This window comes from Microcebus murinus, chromosome 2 (genome assembly GCF_040939455.1).
Source record: "Microcebus murinus isolate Inina chromosome 2, M.murinus_Inina_mat1.0, whole genome shotgun sequence".
Taxonomy (NCBI): Eukaryota; Metazoa; Chordata; class Mammalia; order Primates; family Cheirogaleidae; genus Microcebus; species Microcebus murinus.
This window is the reverse complement of record NC_134105.1, coordinates 40,291,239-40,316,124: the sequence shown is the minus strand read 5'-3', so window position 1 is coordinate 40,316,124 and position 24,886 is coordinate 40,291,239. Positions and strand designations below refer to the sequence as shown.

The window sequence follows — 24,886 nt, the reverse complement described above, 5'->3', positions numbered from 1 at the left end:
AAGTTCACTAAAGAAATCGATACAATGAAGAAAAGTTTAACCAAACTCCTGGAAATGAAGAATCAATTCGGGGAACTACAAAATTCAGTGGAAAGCCTCAAGAACAGGGTAGATCAAACAGAAGAATCTCAGAGATTGAAGATAACACCTTCCAATTAAATAAATCAGTCACAGAGATAGAGCAGAGAAACAAGAGAAAAGAGCAAAGCCTACATACAAGAGATGTGGAATTATGTGAAGAAACCTAATGTGAGGGTCATAGGGTTGCCAGAAGGGGAAGAAGACAACACTCAAGGGTTGGACAAGCTATTTGAAGATATAATAGAGGAAAATTTCCCAGGCCTTGCTAAAAATCTCCAGATACAAGTTCAAGAAGCTCAGAGGACCCCTGGGAGATTCAATGCAAACAGGAAGACGTCACAACATGCAGTCATCAGACTGACCAAAATATCAACTAAAGAGGCCCTTCTAAGAGCTGTAAGATGAAAGAAGCAAGTAATATACAAGGGAAAGCCAATTCAAATAACACCAGACTTCTCTACTGAGACTTTACAAGCAAGGAGAGACTAGGGCTCCATTCTCACTCTTCTGAAACAGAACAATGCCCAGCCTAGAATTGTATTCCCTGCAAAACTAAGTTTTGTATATGAAGGAGAAATCAAGACATTCTCAGAGAGGCAAAGACTGAGGGAATTCACCAAGACAAGACCAGCCCTTCAAGAAGTACTCAAAACAGTGTTACCGGCCGGGCGCGGTGGCTCACGCCTGTAATCCTAGCTCTCTGGGAGGCCGAGGCGGGCGGATTGCTCAAGGTCAGGAGTTCGAAACCAGCCTGAGCAAGAGCGAGACCCCGTCTCTACTATAAATAGAAAGAAACTAATTGGCCAACTAATATATATAGAAAAAATTAGCCGGGCACGGTGGCTCATGCCTGTAAGTCCCAGCTACTTGGGAGGCTGAGACAGAAGGATCGCTTGAGCCCAGGAGTTTGAGGTTGCTGTGAGCTAGGCTGACGCCATGCCACTCTAGCCCAGGCAACAGAGCAAAACTCTGTCTTCAAAAAAAAAAAAACAAAACAAAACAAAACAAAACCTTGTTTTTGGCAAAAGGTAGGGAAACTGGCAAGATTTCATACATTGCTAATGGGAATGCAAATTGGTAATCGACTTTTTGGAGGGCAATTTAGCAATACCTATCAAAATTACAAATGTTTTTAAAAACCCTTTGCAGGAACATATATTCAAAACAACTTGAATCTATGTTTCGTGGGTTGCAGTCCTCAAATTTGGCACAAATAGATTCTCTACTTATTAAAAAACAAAACCAACCAACCAACCAAACACCCTTTGACTCAGCAATTCCAAGGATTCTGCTGATTAACTCACATTTGCAAGATGGAGTACAGTTATTTAACAAATGCTAGTATGAGCCAACCACTGTTCTAAATGCTTTAACAAATATTAACTCAATTCTCATAACCACCATATGAACTAGGTATTATTATTCCCATTTTAGAGATGAAAACTGAGGCACAGAGGAGCTGAGTACTTTGCTCCAGTTAGTAAATGGCCGAAACTGGGAATACAGCACAGGTAGTCTGGATCCAGTATCTGTCCCCTAAATTACAACACTATTGCATATGTGCATCTTGCTTTTTCTATTTACATATATTATTATTTATTGAAGTAGTGTTTGTAATAAGACTAGAAACAATGTCCATCGTCCAAAAAAGATGGGTTAAATAAATTATTACATCCATAGGGTGAAGAAATACTTAGTAGTCATTAATTATTAATGGTGCTGCTTCTGGAGTCAGATCATTAGGTTAGAACCTTGGCTCTGGCAGCTACAAGCTGTTTTAAACTTGGGCAAGTTACTTAACTTCTCTGTGCCTCAGTTGTCTTATCTATGATGGATGATGATAATAATGACACTATTAGTTGTGAAGACTAAATGAGTTGTGCATAGAGAGCTTACAACACTGCCTGGCACAAAGTACTCAACTAAATTCTAACTGTTGTTATGGCTACTCCTGTTATACATGAATATACTGGAGTCAGTTTCAAGGCCATTCTGATCCACTAATCTCCCTATCTATTCATATGTCAATACCACTCATAGCATATTTTTATAATGTTAAGAGAACTGTTAGGGCACGCTCCTAAAAATGATTTTTCTTTGTTAGTTCTTGCCTATTTACTCTGCCAGATAAATTTTGGAATAAGTTTCAGATCCCCCATCTCTTACCCATTCACTTGAATTGTATTATACAATTGACATCTGTATCTTATCTTAATAAGTTTTTCCATCTTGGAATACGGTATGTTTCATAATTATTTCAGGTTTTAAATTATTTCACAGTTTTCTGCATATAGGTCTCATTCCTTTGTTAAAGCCATTTTTAGAAATTTTATGTTTTTGTTGATAAAGTAAATGATATCTTTTCCCTTATTTTGTGAGTTTTTGCTGGTATTAGAAAACTATTGGTTTTTATACATTTACTTCATAACTAGTCACTATGCTAAACTTTTAATTCTGTAAGTTTTCTTTTGGGTTTTCTAATATAAAATCATAGCCTATATCTCTTTTATAATAAAAGCAAAGTGTTTAAAATAATCCTGAACAAAGGATATAAACAAAAATTCTCAAGTGCAAAAACATTTAATCTGGCTGGGAAATAACCCAATTGTTGGTCTCCTGTATCCCACAGACCATTATAAAGAGGCAGTATATGTATTACCATAGAAAGAGTGTTAGTGATAAAACTGTTGAATGAAAAAAGCAAGCTGTAGGACAACATGCACAGACAGATATATATAGAGAGATAGACAGCAAGCATACACTAAATACAGCATGGATATAGAAAAGTATTGGAAGGATACCTATCAAATTATGAAGAGTGCTTGCCTGTAAGGAACAGGAATGGGAACACACTTGCACTGTCCATACTGCTTGCTATCCACCCCAAATATATTACCAACTCTGTAGTAGTTTTTAACTAATCAACTTTCCAGCTTCTTTTAAAAAACACCTAAATTCAGAAAACACAGGTGAATGATTTTTTGAAAATCCATCTTGAATGTGTTTCTTACACAGAAAAAGAGCTAGAAAACAATTATGTTTGAATACATACGGTTTTTACTGCAGACATGATACATAGCCCATAGTGCCCAGAGCTGAACCTCTGGTTGAGAGAAGTTGCCAAGGAGCGGGAAAAATGCCTTGAAAGATCTAAGAAAGCACAAAGATGTTATTTTAGAACTCTGGCCAATGTTTAGGGATATAATCATAATTTTCAACATTTCTCCAGGGGGTGTGGGGAAATGGTTTAAAATAAAAGGCAAGGCTGGGTGCAGTGGCTCACGCCTGTAATCCTAGCACTCTGGGAGGCCGAGGCAGGCAGATAGCTCGAGGTCAGGAGTTCAAAACCAGCCAGAGCAAGAGCTAGACCCCGTCTCTACTATAAATAGAAATTAATTGGCCAACTAATATATATATATAAAAATAAAAAATTAGCCTGGCATGGTGGTCCATGCCTGTAGTCCCAGCTATTTGGGAGGCCGAGGCAGAAGGATCGCTTGAGCCCAGAAGTTTGAAGTTGCTGTGAGCTAGGCTGATGCCACGGCACTCACTCTAGCCTGGGCAACAAAGCAAGACTCTGTCTCAAAAAAAAAAAAAAAAAAAAGGCAAACACAACGGAACAAAGCATATGGAGAAATGGTAACTGACTTAGTAGATCTCACTGATGCATATGTATTATTACTAAGTATATGAAGGGAGTTACCATTTAACAAACTGCATTCTGTATTAGACACTATATATTCAACATCTCATTTCATCTTTAATCTTATATACACTGTCAGCCTCATTTTACAGATGAGGAAAACTAAGCCTCACAGATTTTCTAGTAATGATTTTCCCAGTATCACATAAAAATAGGATTTGAACAGAAGGCTAACTGGCTCTAATACTTTATCACTGAGTATACTGAGGACAAGCTTTAAGAAATATGCACATGATCATCATGAACTTACCTGTAGGTCACCAATGCTGTCATTTTACAACTTGAACTTGGCCAATTCTGGATAGTTGCATGCTATACCAAAAAAAAAAAAAAAAAAGAGAGAGAGAGAGAGAAAGACAAAGAGGAACCAGGATTCTAATATTGTATTCCATCATTTTACAGGTTATAATAAACGATTTCATGTTATTTGTAATTACTATAATACATATATTTTAAAACAAAAGTCTTCAAAATAAGAATAAACAAATTCAGACATACCTACTTGACAAAATATCAATCAGATAATCATTACATATGTATAATATATGAAGCAAGTCATGTGGGAAAAAATAAAAAGGAGCATTTGTTTAAAGATAGTGGGCTGCACATGCATTTACCTCTACTTTTTCCTTAAATCCCATTAATAGTAAAAGTGGCTTGAGGCTGGACGCCCTGTCTCATGCCTGGAATCCTAGGACTCTGGGAGGCTGAGATGGGCTGATCGCTCAAGGTCAGGAGTTCGAAACCAGTCTGAGCAAGAGCGAGACCCCATGTCATAAATAGAAAGAAATTAATTGGCCAACTAAAAATATATAGAAAAAATTAGCTGGGCATGGTGGCGCATGCCTGTAGTCCCAGCTACTCGGGAGGCTGAGGCAGTAGGATAACTTGAGCTCAGGAGTTAGAGGTTGCTATGAGCTAGGCCATAAGCACTCACTCTAGTCTGGGCAACAGAGTGAGACTATGTCTCAAAAAAAAAAAAAAAAAAAAAGGCTTGAAATAAAAGGCAACACAAGAGAAAACAGATGGAGAAATGGCAACTCATTTGATATAGCACTGGGAAAGGTTAAAAAAACAATTTAAACAGAATACCTATGAGACTTAAAATATTCGCACACAACTGTACTTCTCCAAGTGAAATTACAGATGATGTTGAAAACAGGATTTGTGAAAAGAACCAAGGGATTAAGACTTCCAGATCTCCTCTTCCACCTCTAATAAAAATGGACTAGGTAGGGCCGGGCGCGGTGGCTCACGCCTGTAATCCTACCACTCTGGGAGGCTGAGGCGGGCGGAATGCTCAAGGTCAGGAGTTCGAAACCAGCCTTGAGCAAGAGCAAGACCCGTCTCTACTATAAAATAGAAAGAAATTAATTGACCAAATAATATATATAGCAAAAAAATGAGCTGGGCATGGTAGGACATCCCTGTAGTCCCGGCCACTTGGGAGGCTGAGGCAGCAGGATCGCTTGAGCCCAGGAGTTTGAGGTTGCTGTGAGCTAGGCTGATGCCACAGCACTCACTCTAGCCTGGGCAACAAAGCAAGACTCTGTCTCAAAAAAAAAAAAAAAAAAAAAAAATGGACTAGGCAGCCCACACGGTGGCTCACACCTATAATTCTAGCATTCTGGGAGGCCGAGGCGAGAGGATCGCTCAAGCTCAGGAGTTCGAAACCAGCCTGAGCAAGAGTGAGACCCCTTCTCTACTAAAAATAGAAACAAGTTAATTGGCCAAGTAAAAATATATAGAAAAAATTAGCCAGGCATGGTGGCACATGCCTGTAGTCCCAGCTACTCGGGAGGCTAAGGCAGAAGGATTGCTTGAGTCCAGGAGTTTGAGGTTGCTGTGAGCTAGGCCCACGCCATGGCACTCTACCCCAGGCAATAGAGACTCTGTCTCAAAAAAAAAAAAAAAAAAAAAGACTAGGCAAACCCATGAACTATTAAGAGTAGGAGCACCATGCTAAAAATAGAGGATTAAAAAGTGAAAATCTGTTTTTTTCCCCCACAAAACATTCTCCTTTCTTTCTGAAGGTTTTAGGATGCATTGTTATTAACAACCAGTCTTTTACTATTAAACTTAAATGGCCAATTGAAGCAAAAAATTCTGAGATGGTTCTTCCACCACTGATTAAGAGTGGGGTGGCAGGTATTAGGGATAATATTCATTTAGCCTGAGCTTTCTGGGCAGATTTGGTGACCTTGTCAGCTCCAGCAGCCTTCTTGTCCACTGCTTTGATGACACTCACAGCAACTGTCTGTCTCATATCACAAACAGCAAAACGACCCAGAGAAGGATATAAAGTGAAAATCTAAATAATAAAATTTGAGACTTCCCTTGCCCAAACTCTCTTCCTTTACTGAGCTTTTAGAGTGCTGGCAACCAGGCTTATAGTTTTATGCAAGAGAATAGAAGATTCTTCTTCAGGTAAGTTCCAACCAGTTTAGAACAAAAGATCTAAAGAGACACTGACATCAAGGAACACCTAATCCAGATCACTCTATAGTGAAGCTAGCAGTTGACAAGTTCTAACCATTTGCAGTTTTCAAACAGTCCCACTCTTGATATTAATGGACAGCTGAGGATCACCATACACTTTAAGAAAATCTCTAATACAAAGGAAGAAAACAAATAGGGGGAAAAAAAGCAACCTATAGGAAACAGAATTTCAAGAGAGAAAAATTTTTACAAATTAAATTAATTAACTATCATTAATACCTCTGAAGAGGAAAGAGATACAGCAACCATGAAAGACGAATAGAATATCGTATTTTTTTTTAAAAAAATCACTCAGAGAACTATTAACAAAAAGGAGTTCCTAGAAACATAATAAGAGAAATGCAAAATTCAAGAGTAGAAGTTAAAGAAGATGAACAAGGACAAATAGGGAGATAGGTATGAAAAAATGAGCCTGGGATGGCCAACATCCCAGAACAAGAGAAAAAATAAAAGGGGATTAGGGAGTTGATGAAAACAATTTAAAGTTTCCCCAAACTGAGAAACAAGCTTCCTGCGTGATAAGTACCCAATACAACACATGAAAATAAACCCACATCAAGGGACATCATTGTGATTTCTGAATACTGAGGACAAAGATCTTAAAGAGTAACAATGAAAAAACTGGGCAAGGCGCAGTGGCTCACGCCTATAATCCTAGCACTCTGGGAGGACAAGGTGGACGGACTACTGGAGGTCAGGAGTTTGAAACCAGCCTGAGCAAGAGCGAGACCCGGTCTCTACCATAAATAGAAAGAAATTAATTAGCCAACTAACATATATAGAAAAAATTAGCCGGGCATGGTGGCGCAATGCCTGTAATCCCAGCTACTCGGGGGGCTGAGGCAGCAGGATTGCTTGAGCCCAGGAGTTTGAGGTTGCTGTGAGCTAGGCTGACATCATGGCACTCACTCTGGGCAACAAAGCAAGACTCCGTCTCAAAAAACAAAATAAGAAAAATAAAAGAAAAAAAGAAACCGCACACTGGCCGGGTGCGGTGGCTCATGCCTGTAATCCTAGTACTCTGGGAGGCCAAGGTGGGAGGATCATTTGATTTCAGGAGTTCAAGACCAGCCTGAGCAAGAGAGAGACCAGTCTTTACTAAAAAAATAGAAAATTAGCTGGACAACTAAAGAAGTTTGTGTATATATGTATGTGTATACACACACACACACACACACATATATATAAATTAGCTGGGCATGGTGGCGCATATATATATAAAAATTAGCTGGGCATGGTGGCGCATGCCTGTAGTCCCAGCTACTCAGGAGGCTGAGGCAGGAGGATCACTTAAGCCCAGGAGTTGAAGACCAGCCTAGGCAACATAGTGAGAGAAATCTCTGCAAAAAAATAAGAAAAATAACCAGGCATGGTGGCATGCACCTTTAGTCCCAGCTACTGCACTGGAAACAAAGGCCTTTTCAAACAGGTAAGGTCTTACTGTCAAGTGTCTCTTCTTAGGAAGCTACTGAAGGATATAATCCAACAAATGAGGTGACAAACCAAGAAACAGGAAGGCACAAAATCCAGGAAACAGGGAATCCAACAAAAGAGAGAGGCGGAGGGAATCCCCGGGATACTAAAAGAATATCCTAGGGGTGACAGAGGTATAGTAGATACTGTATATAAAACAAGCAGACCAGATGAAAGAAACAAGCAGACCAGATGGAAGACTCTGAGAAAGAAGATGCTAAGAAAGTAAAGTGGATAGAATATATTTGAATGTATTAAAAGATTTATACCTGAAGAATATACCTGGAAAGGGTATGCATATGGACAGTAAGAAAAAGAATCTTCATTTTCCAGAGTGAGAAAATGAATTGATGGATGATGCCTAAAACTGCAAATTCAAGAATAGCAACATTATTCAGAAATACGGAAGTAAATACCAAAAGAAATGGATTTTTTTTAATTTAAAAATTTTTTTTCTGAGACAGTCTCCCATTGTTGCCCAGGCTAGAGTGAGTGCCGTGGTGTCAGCCTAGCTCACAGCAACCTCAAACTCCTGGGTTCCAGCAATCCTGCTGCCTCAGCCTCCTGTGTAGCTAGGACTACAGGCATGTGCCACCATGCCCGGCTAATTTTTTCTATATATATTAGTTGGCCAATTAATTTCTATCTATTTACAGTAGAGATGGGGTTTCTATCTATTTATAGTAGAGATTTATAGCAAGAGACCTCACTCTTGCTCAGGCTGGTTTCGAACTCCTGACCTCAAGCAATCCGCCCACCTTGGCCTCCCATAGTACTAGGATTACAGGCATGAGCCACTGTGCCCCGCCAGGAAATAGCTTTTAACAGAGCTGAAAATCAGAAAAGGACTGGAACAAGCCATATGCAACTATTTCCATATATAAGTTTCCATCCCCCTTTTTTTAGAGATAGGGTCTTACTGTCAATGTCACTCAGGCTGTTGTGGAGTACCATCATCATAGCTCATTGCAACCTCTGATTCCTGGGCTCAAGGGATCCTCTTGCTCAGTGTCCCAAGAAGCTGGGACTATAGGCACGTGCTACCATGCCTGGCTAATTTTTCTTATCTTTTGTAGAGATTTGTCTATGTTGCCTAGGCTGGTTTTAAAGTCCTGGGCGTTAGCAATCCTCCTACTTTGGCTTCACAAAATACTGGGATTACAGGCATGAGACACCATGCCTGGCCTTTAAGTGTAAATTTTAAAAGAAAAATATTAGAAGGAATGCAACAAAATGTTAACAGAGATTGGCTTTGGGAGGTGAGGTATGCGTGAGTTACAATTTCTTTTTCTGTGTTTTTCCCATTTTCTACAATGATCATGTATTTCTAAAACTCTTATGATCTGGAAAAAATAAGATTTTTTTGAGAAGAGATTACTCTGGATTTTGTAAAAAAGAATGGATCCCATACCAGCTCTTGGAGAAGAGCACTTCTCTGAAAGTCACGGGATAGCCAAGGCTGTCTGTCCGATGTCAGGTGGGCTATGATACCTGCAGCAAAATAGCTCACTTCCATTTCCTTGCTGTGGAGTAAACTGCGGATACGCTTCATCATATCTTCACTCAAAAGCCTGGAAGACAGCTCTTTGACTTCTGCTACGTTGTTCTACAGGTCAGATGGAGCAGGGAACATCAGGGACAAGGACAGGACGGAAGGAGAGAATCAGGAACTGGCTTCTCCACTTTCCACTGTTCAGTGCAAATCCATTCAGAACACTTAGTTTCATCCCCCTCCATCTCAATTAGCCCAATACCCACATTCTCATGCTTGATGATGAGGATGATCATTAATAACAAATCACTCAATAAGCACTTACTAAGTGCCAGGCACAGTCTTTGATACATAAAAATGTCTTTATATCTGCCATATCTCATTTAATCTTTAAAAAAATTCTATGAAGAAACTTGATACTCAGCAAGACTAACTTGTCAGATTCGCACTGCTAATAAGGCCTAACTCAAAAACTTAACATTACTGAGTGCCTACTAAATGTTTCATCATCTTAAAGTTTTAACAGTGAAAGCAGGTTGCATTTTATACATTGCATTACTTTTTGATGCTGTGTAACATATTTCCACAAACTTAATGGCTTAAAACAATATGCATTTATTATCTCACAGTTTCTGAGGATAAGGAGTCTAGGCATGACTTAACTAGATCCTCTACTCTTAGATCTCACAAAGTGTTGGCTGGGCTGCATTCTCATCTGGAGGCCCCAATGAGGAAGAATTTACTTCTAAGCTAGCTCAGACTGTCAGCAGAATTCATTTTCTGGGGCTCCAGAACTCAATGATTCAGTTTCTTCCTGGAGCCATCCTCAGCCTAGAAGATGCCCAAAGTTCCTTGCAACGTGGGCTTCTCACTGCTCAACAATTTACTTCATGACAGTTTACTCTTTCAGAGCCAGCATGTCTGCTAGCACACACACATATATGGTAACATAATCATGGGAGTGATTTTCTATTGTCTTTGCCATGTTCTAAATGTTAGAAGCAAATAAAAGGTCCTGCCTACACTTGAGGGGAAGGGATTACATAAAGATGTAGGAAGTTGGGATCATCAGGATCACCTTAGGGCCTCTTAACACAAATGGAAAAACAAGGTTTAAGGGGTGAAACAAACAGTCGAAGTAAACACTGCAGTTAATGTTAGTGCTAATTTCCTTTTCTTTTTTTTTTTATAATCTTGAGGTTAATGTGTGTTTGTTTGGTATTTCTAGTGTTAGTGCTAATTTCTGCTGCCTTTGAAACAGCTTTCAGGAAAGTACACCCTAGACACTAGTATGTTGAAAAGAGCACAGAACACTAAAAGTTGAAGCAGAAATTGAAATGCCCCCTGCCCCACCCACTGTTGTTCCCAAGATCAACTATACCCTAGTCAATGATTTCAGTGTTAAGTTTCAGATGTAAGCCCCAAACAAGGGGAAACAAGACGATAGTCTCCTCGGCATTAGTGAGAGCAGCATCTCAGTTCAGCCCCAAGATTTTCTTGTAAACATTTAGCATTCTGAGAGTCTCAAAAAAAAAAAAAAAAGTAGGCCAGGCACAGGGGCTCACACTATAATCTTACCTCTTATCACTCTGGGAGGCCAAGGTGGGAGGATCGCTTGAGCTCAGGAGTTCAAGACAGGACTGAGCAAGAGCACTAAACATAGAAAAATTAGCCGGGTACAGTGGCATGCACCTGTATACTCCTAGCTACTTAGGAGGCTGAGCCAGGAGGGTCACTGGAGCCCGGGAGTTTGAGGTTGCAGTGAACTATAATAACACCACTGCACTCTACTCGGTGTGACAGAGCAAGACTCTCAAAAAAAAAAAAAAAAAAAAAAAGGCCAGGCGTGGGGGGCTCATGCCTGTAATCCTAGCACTCTGGGAGGCCGATGCAGGCAGATTGCTCGAGGTCAGGAGTTCGAAACCACCCTGAGCAAGAGCAAAACCCCATCTCTACTATAAATAGATAGAAATTAATTGGCCAACTAATATATATAGAAAAAATTAGCCAGACATGGTGGTGCATGCCTGTAGTCCCAGTCCCAGCCAGCTACTCGGGAGGCTGAGGCAGCAGGATTGCTTGAGCCCAGGAGTTTGAGGTTGCTGTGAGCTAGGCTGACGCCACAGGACTCACTCTAGCCTGGGCAACAAAGCAAGACTGTCTCAAAAAAAAAAAAAGGAAGATCTTTTAGGTTTGCTACTAAGATATTTAGCATTGTACAGGCTATATGAGGCTTCGATCCAGTTTTCTGACATTAATTCCCATTGTTTTTCTACTTCCCACCTCTCCCAAAATTCCAACTATTCTGTTTTACAGTGTCCCTGAAATGATTACATTTTCTCACTTTCCTTAGCCAAAATGACTTTTATTGTCTACCTTCTTTGTCTCTTCTACTTTTCTATACCTCCAAATTTCCAGTATTAATTATTTATTCCTCCCTGTGAAGACTTTCACGTTTACTCTGTTCTGAGTCGTATATAGGCAAAGTATAGTAAAAGGATAAGGCACAGTCCCTGCTTTGAGGGAGTTCATAATCTAGAACCAAAGGCTCCCAAAGGACTTTGTGCCTCTCTCCTAATACTTACCACAGTCAATCTTAGACAGCTATTTGTACATCTTACATCACCTCCCAGTTATAAGTTATAAGCATCATAACCTTGATATATTTCATATATCTGTTTGTCTCCCATTGCATAGGGTATGGCAAACTGCAGATGCTTATAATATGTCTTCAATACTTTTTGAAAATCTTCACTGTTATTGTTGGGAAACAAAGAAATTTCTCAATTATTGAATATCTTGCCTGAGAGGCAGTACAGAAGTATTAACAAAAAAATTTCTAAAAAATTGATTGCCTTGGTAAACAAAAAGTATAATAAAGTGGTTAATATCAGAGTGTCTAGAGCTAGACTGCCTGAGCTTGCATTTTGATTCTGCCTCCTACTACCTAGGTGACTGGATAAACGGCACTTCTGAGCCACAGATTCTTTATCTATGAAATGTGGATAACAGTGTGTGGTGCATACGAAACACAGTTTTTCCTAGCCCTTTAGCAATGTGACTTTGCTGCTCATCCCATCAAGGGATGGCCATCGCCTTTAATCTGGGCTTAACCATATAATCTGCACCGTCCAAACAGATACAAAGTACAAAGGTGACATCAGCACAGGCTTAAAAAGCACTGGACAGTGGGGCCCGCTCTCTATTGTTGCCCTGTGACAGCCATATGAAGAAGCACATGGAGACACAGGGCCAGCCAATAATCAGCACCAAGTGGCAGACACAAGAGTCAGCCCATTCAACTAGCCAGCCCTACACAAGCCACCAGATGACTGCAGCTACATGAGTGACCCCACATGAGACCAGGAGAACAACTGTACAGCTGAGCTGAGTTCATACTGCTAACCCACAGATTTATAATAAAAATAGCTATTGTTTTAAGCCACTAAGCTACAGTTCGTTCACATCAATAGATAACCAATATATAGTGGTTATATCCTTTACAGGGATGTGAAGTTAAATCAGTTTATTCATGTAAAAATTGCTTACAACAGTGCCTAGCATATAGTAGGTGCTACCAAAATGTTAATATTTTTAAAAAGTAGTTAAAATTAATCCAGAACAATTCATCTTACCAAAAGACCAAGTACTTTGCTTTGTATTGCTGACTCTGAAAAAGTCTGTCAAAAGAACATATAGGTTACTTTATCACAAAGAAAAAAACTTTATATAAAAACTCAATCCTATTTTCCCACCTCCAAGACTTGCATGAAGACTGCCAATCCCTGATTTTCAACAAAGTGCTTGCAGGCAGCTGGAGACTCATCTGTAAGATTCCAAAGTGCTTTCAAAGTAAACAAGAGGGTGACATCATCTAAATTCTCAGTAGTCTTTTGTTTTACTATTGCTAGAAGTTCCTAAAAACAAAAGAGACAGGGAGTTAGATGCCCTAATGACTAATTCGATTCCAGTATAAGGAAAGTGAAGTTAAAAACAGCTTGAGGCCCGGCCGGTTAATCCTAACACTCTGGGAGGCCCAGGCGGGTGGCTTGCTCCAGGTCAGGAGTTTGAACCAGCCTGAGCAAGAGCGAGACCCCTTCTCTACTATAAATATAAAATAAGTGGTCAACTAATATATATAGAAAAAATTAGCCGGGCATGGTAGCGCATGCCTATAGTCTCAGCTTCTCAGGGGCTAAAGCAGTAGGATTGCTTGAACCCAGGAGTTTGGGGTTGCTGTGAGCTAGGGTGACGCCATGGCACTCACTCTAGCCTAGCCAACAAAGTGAGACTCTGTCTCAAAAAAATAAAAAAAAAACAGCTCGAGAATCAAACCTGGGTTCTAAACCCAAGTTCTACCACTTAATAGCTTTCTGATAATATTTTCTTTCTTAAATTACAACTACCTCAAAGTTTTTGAGCGTGTGTTTTTTTTTTTCGTTTTGTTTTGTTTTTATGAGATAGAGTCTCACTCTGTAGCCTGGGCTAAAGTGCCATGGCATCAGCCTAGTTCACAGCAACCTCTAACTCCTGGGCTCAAGCAATCCTTCTGCCTCAACCCCCTGAGAAGCTGGGACTACAGGCATGCGCCACCATGCCTGGCTAATTTTTTTCTATATATTTTTAGTTGGTCAGTTAATTTCTTTCTATTTTTAGTAGAGACAGGGTCTCGCTCTTGCTAGGCTGGTCTCTGCCTCGGCCTCCTAGAGTGCTAGGATTACAAGAGTGAGCCACCACACCCAGCCCCTCTTCAAAATTAAAGTTTAGGCCTGGTGTGGCTCGCACCTGTAATCCTAGCACTCTGGGAGGCCAAGGCAGGAGGATTGCATGAGGTCAGGAGTTTGAGACCAGAATGATCAAGAGTGAGATCCCATCTCCACAAAAAAATAGAAAATTTAGCCTGGTGTGGTGGTGTGCCCCTGTGGTGCCAGCTACTTGGGAGGCTGAAATAGGAGGATCTCTTGAGCCCAGGGGTTGGAGGTTGCAGTGAGCTATGATGATGTTACTATACTCTAGCCTGGGCTACACAGCAAGACTCTGTCTACAAAAAAAAAAAAAAAAAAGACCTGTATATCTCAAAAAAATTCCAAATAAATTAAATATTTATATGTTAAATGTAAAAGAAAACACAGAATAAAAAAATACATGAGGAATTTTTAAAACTAGGACGGAAATAGTTTATATGTGTGTTACAAGGCATAAAAGAACAGATTCAAACACATAAAAATAAAAAATTGGCTGAGTGCGGTGGCTCATGCCTGTAATCCTAGCATTCTGGGAGGCCAAGGCGGGACGATCATTTGAGCTCAGGAGTTCAAGAACAGCTTGAGCAAGAGTGAGACCCTGTTTCTTTTTTTTTTTTTTTTTTTTGAGACAGAGTCTCACTTTGTTGCCCAGGCTAGAGTGAATGCCAAGGCGTCAGCCTAGCTCACAGCAACCTCAGTCTCCTGGGCTGAAGCAATCCTTCTGCCTCAGCCTCCCGATAGCTGGGACTACAGGCATGCGCCACCATGCCCGGCTAATTTTTTCTATATGTATTAGTTGGCCAATGAATTTCTTTCTATTTATAGTAGAGACGGGGTCTCGCTCTTGCTCAGACTGGTTTCGAACTCCTGACCTCGAGCAATCCGCCCGCCTCGGCCTCCCAGAGTGTTAGGATTACAGGCATGAGCCACTGTGCCCGGCCGAGACCCTGTTTCTTTTTTTTTTAGACAGAGTCTCACTTTGTTGCCCAGGCTAGAGTGAGTGCCGTGGCATTAGCCTGGTTCACAGCAACCTCAATCTCTGGGGCTCAGCGATCCTACTGCCTCAGCCTCCCGAGTAGCTGGGACTACAGGCATGCGCCACCATGCCCGGCTAATTTTTTGTATATATATTTTTAGTTGGTCAATTAATTTATTTCTATTTTTGGTAGAGACGGGGTCTCGCTCAGGCTGGTTTCGAACTCCTGACCTTGAGCAATCCGCCCGCCTCGGCCTCCCAAAGTGCTAGGATTACAGGCGTGAGCCACCACGCCCGGCCAAGACCCTGTTTCTTATTGAAAAAAAAAAACAAACATATATATATTATTGTATGGCAACAAATGCCATAAATGAAGTAAAAACAGACAAAGCACAAACTGGGAGAAAATATATGCATCTACTATCTTGGTCAAAGGCTTATTTCCTTTATCTATTAAAGAAAATCCTATAAAGTAGGGAAAAAGCCAAACATCCAAAGAAAATATACACAAGGCCATGAATAGACAGTTTACAGGAAATATAAATGACTCTCTTTATGGAGGAGAACTATGTTCTCCATAGCAGCAAAACCAACTGATAACAGCTAAAACTGCTAAATCAAGAAACTGCAGTATAAGCATCTTATTATATTCAGAAATGTGGAGGTAAATTCCAAAAGAAGTAGCTGTAAGAATAGAAAGTTTCTTATGGAGAGCATATTTTACAGATTTCTCATTTAGTCCTTTTAGAATGATTTTTTAAAACTATGGTCAGAAATTTACTTAACAAAAAAAAAAAAAAAAAAGAATTACAAAAGTGACAAACAGGCCCAGTCCACAACAGATACTTTGTAGGCTGCTTTACCCCAGAAAAAAAAAAAGTGACACTCAACCTACCTTAACTGCCATGAAGAGCTCTTCTTTAAGTTGGACAGTTTGCTCAGGTGAAAGCTAGAGGCAAACAGAAAGCCTAATGTGAAATATTTGAACTCTATAAAAACTAGGGAGACAGATATCTTGCCTTTAGGTGATCACATACCTGCAGGGCTAAAATAGAGGTGATGCTCACTGCCATTGTTTGCATCTTGGGGTTTTCATGCTTACAGAGCCATCTCATAACAAACTTGGCTGCATCAAATCTGAAAAGCAGTATTTATTTTTCTCACAATTAAATAAAATTTGTGAAACTATAGATTTGGGCAGAGGAAAGAAATTACTTAGCTTTCCCCATCTAATGCTTTAACAAAGATAGTCTTGGACTTCTAAAGCCTCAGCTGTGAAAACCAAGAGCATTTGTCAAAGACAGAAGATAAGGAGGGGAACAAAAGAGTAAACAAATAAAACTAAAACTGTGAGCAAAATGCACAAGATTTGGAGAAAGAAATACAAGCAAAAAACTTTATCATTCATTTTCTACTACCATGGGTCTGAAAAAGAATGAGAGTTCCCACAGAGGTAGTAATTTGTAAACTGAATTGTAGACCTAAAATGCTGCAAACAAGGAACTTGGTTAGAACGTGGCTTAGCCAATAACCTGTACCCACAAATCAGAGGCTTTGCTCATGTCAGCTTGTGCCTCATTTTTTTGTTCTTTGCATCAAATACTGTAAATATTTTTGTTTTGGGATTTTGTTTGACACAGGGTCTCACTCTTGCCTGGGCTAGAGTGCAGTAGTGTCATTGTAGGTCACTGCTACCTCAAACTCTTGGGCTCAAGCAATCCTCCTAACTCAGCCTCCTGAGTAGCTGGGACTGTAGGTGTGCAATACCATGCCTAGCTTATTTTTCCTGTGAGATGGGGCCTTGCTGTTGATCAGGTTAGTCTCAAACTCCTGGCCTCAAACAATCCTCCTGACTCGGTCTCCCAAAGTGCTAGGATTATAGGCTCCAAAGTGCTAGGATTATAGGCATGAGCCACCACACCAAGCCAACAATTATGTATTTGTAAACTCACAAAGGCCTCAAGAGGAATCCCTCTTGTATGCCTAGGATGATGATTTTTAAAAATTATTATTAGATAACAAAGTAATAATTATGTAATGAAAAGAATGACTAATATTCTTTAGAACAGGCTATACCTCTTAAACTAGGTGTAAACACTGACAAATGAAGAAACTTAGGAGCAAAGACAATGGAAGGAGCTAGACCTTCAGTCTAAGTATGTTTGACTCTCCGGAGCCTATGTTTCTTATCCACTGCTCTGTACTGGACTCACTTTAGGAGATAACATTTGCAGGCAGGTACTTCTAATCACCTCTGTGGAAGAGGCTCAATAGAGCCTTTTCCCAAAACACCTTATCCCAGCTTTAACCAGGCCCATGTGTTCAATAATCAAAAGCTAACAATGCTCAAAGTAACATTGGTCAACACCCCAATCAGAGGACCAAGTTTTATACTTGCCTGTCAAATGGAACATCCACAAGAATCCTGGAATTGGTTAAGGAGAGAAGACAATTCTTCTGTAACTTTTAGAGAATAAAGAAAAATAGTTTGAACAAATGTCATACTCCATTCTAAATAAAGGTTCTAAACATTTGGAAGGTCCTACCAATGAACTTTTCTTATTTAGAGCTGAGTACCTGGCCTTCTTCAAGTTTTTCATTTAGTAATATTATATAACTGATGGTTGCTATTGAGGAATGAAGATTGAGTTCAGCAGGAACTTTCAAGAGAAGGTAAAAATATGAATTTTTTTATATAAGTGAAGAAAACTGCCTTCCTCACTGTATTTTTAAAAAATCAACTCTCATTTTAAGTACACATTTTAACTAGATTTGACAAATTCATACACCTGTGCAACCACCACACCTCGATCAAGATAAAAATATTTCTATCATCCCAAATAGTTCCACTGTGATTCCTTCCTGTCAATCCTGACCTTGCAAACCCCAGCCCGGAAATTACACTGTCACTATAGATTAGCATTTTTTAAAGTTTCACATAAATGGAATCATACACTATCTGTTCTTTCATGTCCCACTTACTTTGCTCAGCATGCATTTTTGAGGTGCGTGTGGCATGTATCAGTACTTCATGCCTTTTTGTGCCAGACAGTATTTTTCTTAATATTTGTGTATATGTGTGCACATCTGTAAGTGTGTGAGAGAAAAACTTTTAATTTTGATGAACTTCCATTTTTTTCTTTTATGATGTGTGCTTTTTGTATCCTAAGATATTTTTGCTTACCCTGAGGTCATAAATATTTTCTCCTATGTTTTCTTACAAAATTTTTATTATGTTAGCTTTTATATTGAGATCTATGATTTAGTCAAACTTCATTTTCATGTGTGGAGTGAGGCAGAAGTCAAGATTTTTAAGCCTAAAAGGATATACTGAAGTGTTAATAGACATTTCTGGATAACTAGTTTATGAGAGATTTAAAAAATGTTAACCTCATTGCTTATCCATATTTCCTATTTTCTTCTATAACAAATGCAAACTCATCTATTCTCTTTCTCTAATAGGAGGGAAAATCAGAATAATACCTATTTTTCATGTGTTTGTCCTGAAGTTAAAAGAACACAAACAAATATTCAATCCAAATTACCTGCTGATAATGGGGGAAGTTTTTCAAAGCTTTGAAAAGCAGACAGGTGACCTCTGACAATAGACGAACAGGCATCCCCCTGGCCAGGCCCTGGCGTGTTAAGTTCAGAGCACAAGCACTGGCCGTGAACTGCACTGGTAAATCCAATGGATGATTCCTCATTCCTACAGCCACAAGCTGAAGATGAATTTTGTTTTTAGTGGCACTGACAACATTCATATTCTTTATACAGTCTTATGTATTTTGGTTGGCAAAAACATTTCCTCACTGGGACAGTAACAGATTTTCCCTATTATTAGCATTTATTCTTTAGGACATCAAGATATTGCAACAATATCTTCTAATCCAAATGCAGTCACTAACTATAGTTGTATAACTCTGGGCAAGTCATTTCCCTTCTCTGGACCTCTGTTTCCTCATCTATGAAATTAATTTCATAATCATCTATTGTGATAGGCATTGCAGTGGATACAAAAACGATTCAGATTTATACATTAGTACAAAGCCTTCTAAGAAAAATAGGGTATGTAACCAAACAACACTGTGAGGAAGGCCAAAACATAAAATTGGAAAAAAAAAAAAAAAAAAGGAAACCTAAAAGAGGTACAAATGAAGTGGTTTCTGATGTAGTTATCAAGGCAAATAATCAAATAATCAAAAAGTTTCATGCAGAGAGCACATCTAGGCAGGATCTCAAATACGATTAGACAGAAAGAGAGAAAAGTAGGGGCAAAATGGACAGGGTATTCTCAGCAAAGGGAAGTATGATAAGGAAAACCACAAAGTGGACAAGAGGATGGGGAGAAGAACAGAGGAGAAGAATTTGAAAAGTGATAACACAAAACATTAGAAAGGTAATTTATGCTGGGCAGTCCCTGTAGTCCTGGTACTCTGGAAGGCCGAGGTGGGAGGACTGCTTGAGCACAAGAGTTAAGACCAGCCTGAGCAAGAATAAGACCCCATCTCTACAAAAACTAGAAAAATTAGCTGGGTGCTGTGGTATACACCTGTAGTTCCAGCTACTTGGGAGTCTAAGGCAGGTGGATACATTAAGCCCATGAGTTTGAGGTTCCAGTGAACTACAATGATGCGACTATACTCTACCAAGGCGACAGAGTGAGATTCTGTCTCAAAAAAGAAAAACAAACAACAACAACAAAAAAACCCCAGGTAATTTAAAGCCAGACTGTGGAAGACCTAGAACACAAATGTAAAATGAGGGCATTGTTCTAAGCTTTATTTATTTTATTTTATTTTTTTGAGACAGAGTCTCACTTTGTTGCCCAGGCGAGAGTTAGTGCCCTGGCATCAGCCTAGCTCACAGCAACCTCAAACTCCTGGGCTCAAGCAATCCTGCTGCCTCAGCCTCCCAAGTAGCTGGGACTACAGGCATGCGCCACCATGCCCAGCTAATTTTTTTTCTATATATATGTTAGTTGGCCAATTAATTTCTATTTATAGTAGACACAGGGTCTCGCTCTTGCTCACACTGGTTTCGAACTCCTGACCTCAAGCAATCTGCCCACCTCTGCCTCCCAGAGTGCTAGGATTACAGGCATGAGCCACCGTGCCCGGCCTGTTCTAAGCTTTAGACCCCATCTGCACTAACATTCAGAAACATGTTTCCTCTATCAAATAATCATCTCAGAGATGAATCTACCGATACTACATAAACCATGATTTTAAGAGACTAGAGACCCTTAATTTTGACAGCTGCATGAACTTATGAAGCCTCGAAACAGACTTAGGATATACTTCTGCTATGGAAAATGACTTTTTTGTATATTGCTAAACTGCTCTTTGGGTTTATTAGATTGCCATCATCTGGAATTTAGAAATCCAGAAACCAAAAGAAATGGGATTTTGACAAAAATCAGAGAATCTTAGTTAACGAAAAGGACTTTTAGTCTATCTAACTGAATCTTATTACAGATGGAAAACAAAGGTCCAAATATTTCTTTATACTGTATTGCTTTTAAGTGACTAAATTTAATCCCCCATACTGCAGAAATAGCCTTGTTTTAAATGAACTGCAATTACAAATAAAGATTTTTCTTAAGACACTTCATTTTCATGTTTCACTTAATTCTAAATAATTGTAATTTTCAAATAAACATATATATAAAAGAAAAGTAACTAACTGCAATTTTTTTCCCCAACCCACTTAATACTTTCAAGTACACTTAAACTCATCCCTCCCTAAACCACAGCTAAGTTTGGCTATCTCAATAATAGTAACTTTATTTATAAAATATTTTAAATGGCAGATTTGGCCATCCTCAATTATTTTTATTTTGTTCTATGCTTACTTTCAGAAAATCAGATGTTATGATTTTCAAGAGTGAACAAATAAATGAATAAATGAGTAAGAAAAAACTTCTAGGGCAAAGTGAATTCATGTTAATAGATTAGTAGGTCCTATTTCAGACAAAATAGTGCAGTGTTCCTACTATCTCCTTATAACAAATTTTAAAAATTATTTGATTTAAATTGATTCAGTGTAAATACAGATGCACAAAGTAAGACAATTTCGCAGCTAAGCGTAACATCATTTTCTTTTCTCTATGAGGGAACTTGACTCACTATAGAATAAGGCATATAACTTATTGTATACAGTGCATTTAGTGAACATGTTTTAATAGAATCAAGTTAAATAGTAACAAAAACTGTCTTTCTGCAATTACCTTTAAAATAGCAGGCATGGTTACCTGCATTGAAAATGTCTCTGTAAAGAGCCTGTAGAGGGCTTCCTTCATAAAACATGACCTGTTCCTGTATCTGCTCAGTGCTTCTGTAATCTGATTCATATTGGCTCCTCCAGCAACCTAAAAAGCAAAGATGTTACCAGTAGGTTTCACCAGTCATCTTAGAGCAGAGGCTTTTTGGGGCATCAATAATAACACATATTCAATTAAACGTTCCAAGTGCTTGACAAAGTTATCATTTAATCATAATTGTAATAGATAAATGCTATCATCAACCTCATTTTACATATGGGTCAAGAGAAGAAGTGAAATGTGCTGCTTAATATATAACAAAGCAATTAAGTGGTGGAGTCAGAATCAAAAACCATCTCCCTATAAATATATTACATTGAAACCTCAATTGAATGTAACATGTAAATTTTTAAACAACCAATGATGAATGCATGTAATGTTTTCTCAGTACTCACACAAGCTAAATTAGACAGTAAAACAAAAAAAGGCCACAAAAATAAAATTAAAAAGGAGTTGCCTTTTTTAGTATTTGAGACAGAGTCTTGCTTTGTTGCCCAGGCTAGAGTGAGTGCCGTGACATCAGCCTAGCTCACAGCAACCTCAATCACCTGGGCTCAAGCAATCCTACTGCCTCAGCCTCCCAAGTAGCTGGGACTACAGGCATGCACCACCATGCATTAGTTGGCCAATTAATTTCTTTCTATTTATAGTAGAGACAGGGTCTCACTCTTGCTTAGGCTGGTTTTGAACTCCTGACCTCAAGCAATCCCCCCCCACCCCCGGCCTTCCAGAGTGCTAGGATTACAGGCATGAGCCCCTGCGCTGGGCCATTTTTAAGTATTATTATTATTTAGTAATTCTTCCTTACTACTAATGACGACATTCCAAGAAGTCTAAATATAGACTTTGTTTTTGAGACAGTCTCGCTTTGTTGCTCAGGCTAGAGTGAGTGCCGTGGCGTCAGCCTAGCTCACAGCAACCTCAAACTCCTGGGCTCCAGAAATCCTGCTGCCTCAGCCTCCCAAGTAGCTGGGACTACAGGCATGCGCCACCATGCCCGGATAATTTTTTCTATATATATTAGTTGGCCAATTAATTTATTTTTATTTATAGTAGACACAGGGTCTCGCTCTTGGTCAGGCTGGTTTCGAACTCCTGACCTCAAGCACTTGGCCTCCCACAGTGCTAGGATTACAGGCGTGAGCCACTGCACCCACTCAGGAGAGTGTTTTTAAATTCAGGGACCCTGTCAAGTAAATGCCAAGAAACAAAATGATTCAAACCAATTCCATGTAATGCAATGATAAGAAACCAAAAAATGCAAATATTAGCTCAGAAAGATTCTTACCGGCAGGGCGTGGTGGCTCACGCCTGTAATCCTAGCACTCTGGGAGGCCAATACAGGCGGATTGCTCGAGGTCAGGAGTTCGAAACCAGCCTGAGCAAGAGTGAGACCCTGTCTCTACTATAAATAGAAAGAAATTAATTGGCCAACTAATGCATGGTGGTGCATGCCTGTAGTCCCAGCTACTCGGGAGGCTGAGGCAGGAGGATTGCTTGAGCCCAGGAGTTTGAGGTTGCTGTGAGCTAGGCTGACGCCATGGCACTCACTCTAGCCTGGACAACAAAGCAAGACTCTGTCTCAAAAAAAAAAAAAAAAAAAATTCTTACCATAAACTAGTACCAAATAGGAAAATTATAAGAGTACTTAAAACTTAAATATTCTCAATAAGAATTTTGGAAAATGAAAAAATAGCACAAACATCAAATGGTGAAACAGGATTTTATTAAACTCAGGAGGAAAGAAAAATATAAAACCTGTATCAAACATGAAGATTAATTACAAGGTGCTCAAGGGAAAATAGACTTGAATAAAAATTTATTAAGAGGAAGAAAAACAGGAAACAAGAGAAAGAAAATTTTAAAACAGAAATAAGTAGAAACAGAAAGGAAAGAAGTAGAAACAGAAAGGATTTAAAAGTGAGTGTCCTTTTTCCGGCGGTGACGGCCTTACCACGAGAACATGCCTCTCGCAAAGGATCTCCTTCATCCCTCTCCAGAAGAGGAAACACAAGAAGAAGCGCCTGGTGCAGAGCCCAAATTCCTACTTTATGGATGTGAAATGCCCAGGATGCTACAAAATCACCACTGTGTTTAGCCATGCACAAACAGTAGTTTTGTGTGTTGGTTGCTCTAGTGTCCTCTGCCAGCCTACAGGAGGAAAAGCAAGGCTTACAGAAGGATGTTCCTTCAGAAGGAAGCAGCACTAAGTATCCTGCTTGAATGAATGGGAAGTCATCCCAATAAACTAAACACATTTTGGATAAAAAAAAAAAAAAAAGTGAGTGTCAAGGCTGGGCATGGTAGCTCAGGCCTATAATCCTAGCACTCTGGAAGGCCGATGCGGGAGGATCCCTTGAGATCAGGTGTTCAAGATCAGTCAGAGCAAGAGCGAGACCCCGTCCTCTACTAAAATAGAAGAAATTAGCCAGACAACTAAAAATATACAGAAAACATTAGCCAGGCATGGTGCATGCCAAAGCCCCAGCTACTCTGGAGGTTAAGGCAGGAGGATTGCTTGAGCCCAGGAGTTTGAGGTTCCTGTGAGCTAGGCTGATGCCACGGCACTCTAACCCAGGCAGCAGAGACTTTTTTTTTTTTTTTTGAGACAAAGAGTTGAGTGTCAAAATGGAAGAAAGACAAAGAAGATACAAAATATATACATTGAAGTTCCTGGGGGGAAATGAACTAATATTTAAAACTACTATCCAAAAAAAACTTTCTACGGAGACTGAGGCCGGTGGATTGCTCAAGGTCAGGAGTTTGAAACCAACCTACAGAAGAGCGAGACCCCGTCTCTACTAAAAATAGAAAGAAATTAATTGGCCAACTAAGAATATATACAAAAAAATCAGCCGGGCATGGTGGCACATGCCTGTAGTCCCAGTTACTCAGGAGGCTGAGGCAGCAGGATTGCTTGAGCCCAGGCTGACACCACAGCACTCCAGCCCAGGCAAGAGTGAGACTTTGTTTCACAAAAATAAAAGAATGGGAATATGAACTTACATGGAGTGATTTCCAGGATATATTATTAAGTAAAAAAAAGCAAAGTACAAAAGACTATACATACCATGCTGCTTTTTATGAGATAAGAGGAAATGAGAAAACATATCTGATTAGTACTTTTACTATACCTTTGGTCTAGAAAGAGAAAAAAAACTTGTAATCTTCCATTCTCATAATAGTATGTTTTCCATCTAGTAATAGTATAGGTATAGCAATTCTGAAACTATATACACGTGTTGTATGATTAATAAATGTGCTGATGTTGCTGGGGACCAAAGTTCTCACTGTGGAAGAGGGGAAATGCAAATACAGGACAGGGAAGGACAAAGAAAATGGTGTGAGGATGGACATTTAGAGGTATACCTTTAAACTTATTTCTTATATATTAATTTCCTACTTTTATTTATTATTTTTTTGAAGGGCCTTAGAAACAAAGATACCCCCAATAGCAAATGAGCCTACCTGGTACTCAGATCTTGGTTTCCCACAAAAAGGAATAAGGGTTCCTGGAAGAAACGTGTGATTCTAGGGCTGAGGCAGGAAAGATAAGAAAGCCTAGAACATTTTACAGTGCCAGAAAGTAAGGAAG

The 24,886-nt window shown here is 39.4% G+C and overlaps 1 protein-coding gene and 1 pseudogene across 1 annotated transcript in view; one reads left to right on the top strand and one right to left on the bottom strand.

The window, feature by feature from the left end:
- The window catches only part of ZYG11A (zyg-11 family member A, cell cycle regulator), a 56,048-nt gene that overhangs the window by 6,124 nt on the left and 25,038 nt on the right, over window positions 1–24,886 (bottom strand). Inside the window, exons 4-13 of the mRNA XM_012776264.3 lie at window positions 21,199–21,339; window positions 18,515–18,691; window positions 17,368–17,432; window positions 16,007–16,106; window positions 15,865–15,918; window positions 13,004–13,165; window positions 12,884–12,928; window positions 9,168–9,362; window positions 4,035–4,096; window positions 3,134–3,231 (exon numbers count right to left, since the gene is read on the bottom strand). Of these exons, the coding sequence (XP_012631718.1) occupies window positions 3,134–3,231; window positions 4,035–4,096; window positions 9,168–9,362; window positions 12,884–12,928; window positions 13,004–13,165; window positions 15,865–15,918; window positions 16,007–16,106; window positions 17,368–17,432; window positions 18,515–18,691; window positions 21,199–21,339 (1,099 nt within the window). The remainder of the gene's footprint in view (window positions 1–3,133; window positions 3,232–4,034; window positions 4,097–9,167; window positions 9,363–12,883; window positions 12,929–13,003; window positions 13,166–15,864; window positions 15,919–16,006; window positions 16,107–17,367; window positions 17,433–18,514; window positions 18,692–21,198; window positions 21,340–24,886) is intronic.
- On the top strand, window positions 23,203–23,572 carry LOC109731171 (small ribosomal subunit protein eS27-like; annotated as a pseudogene).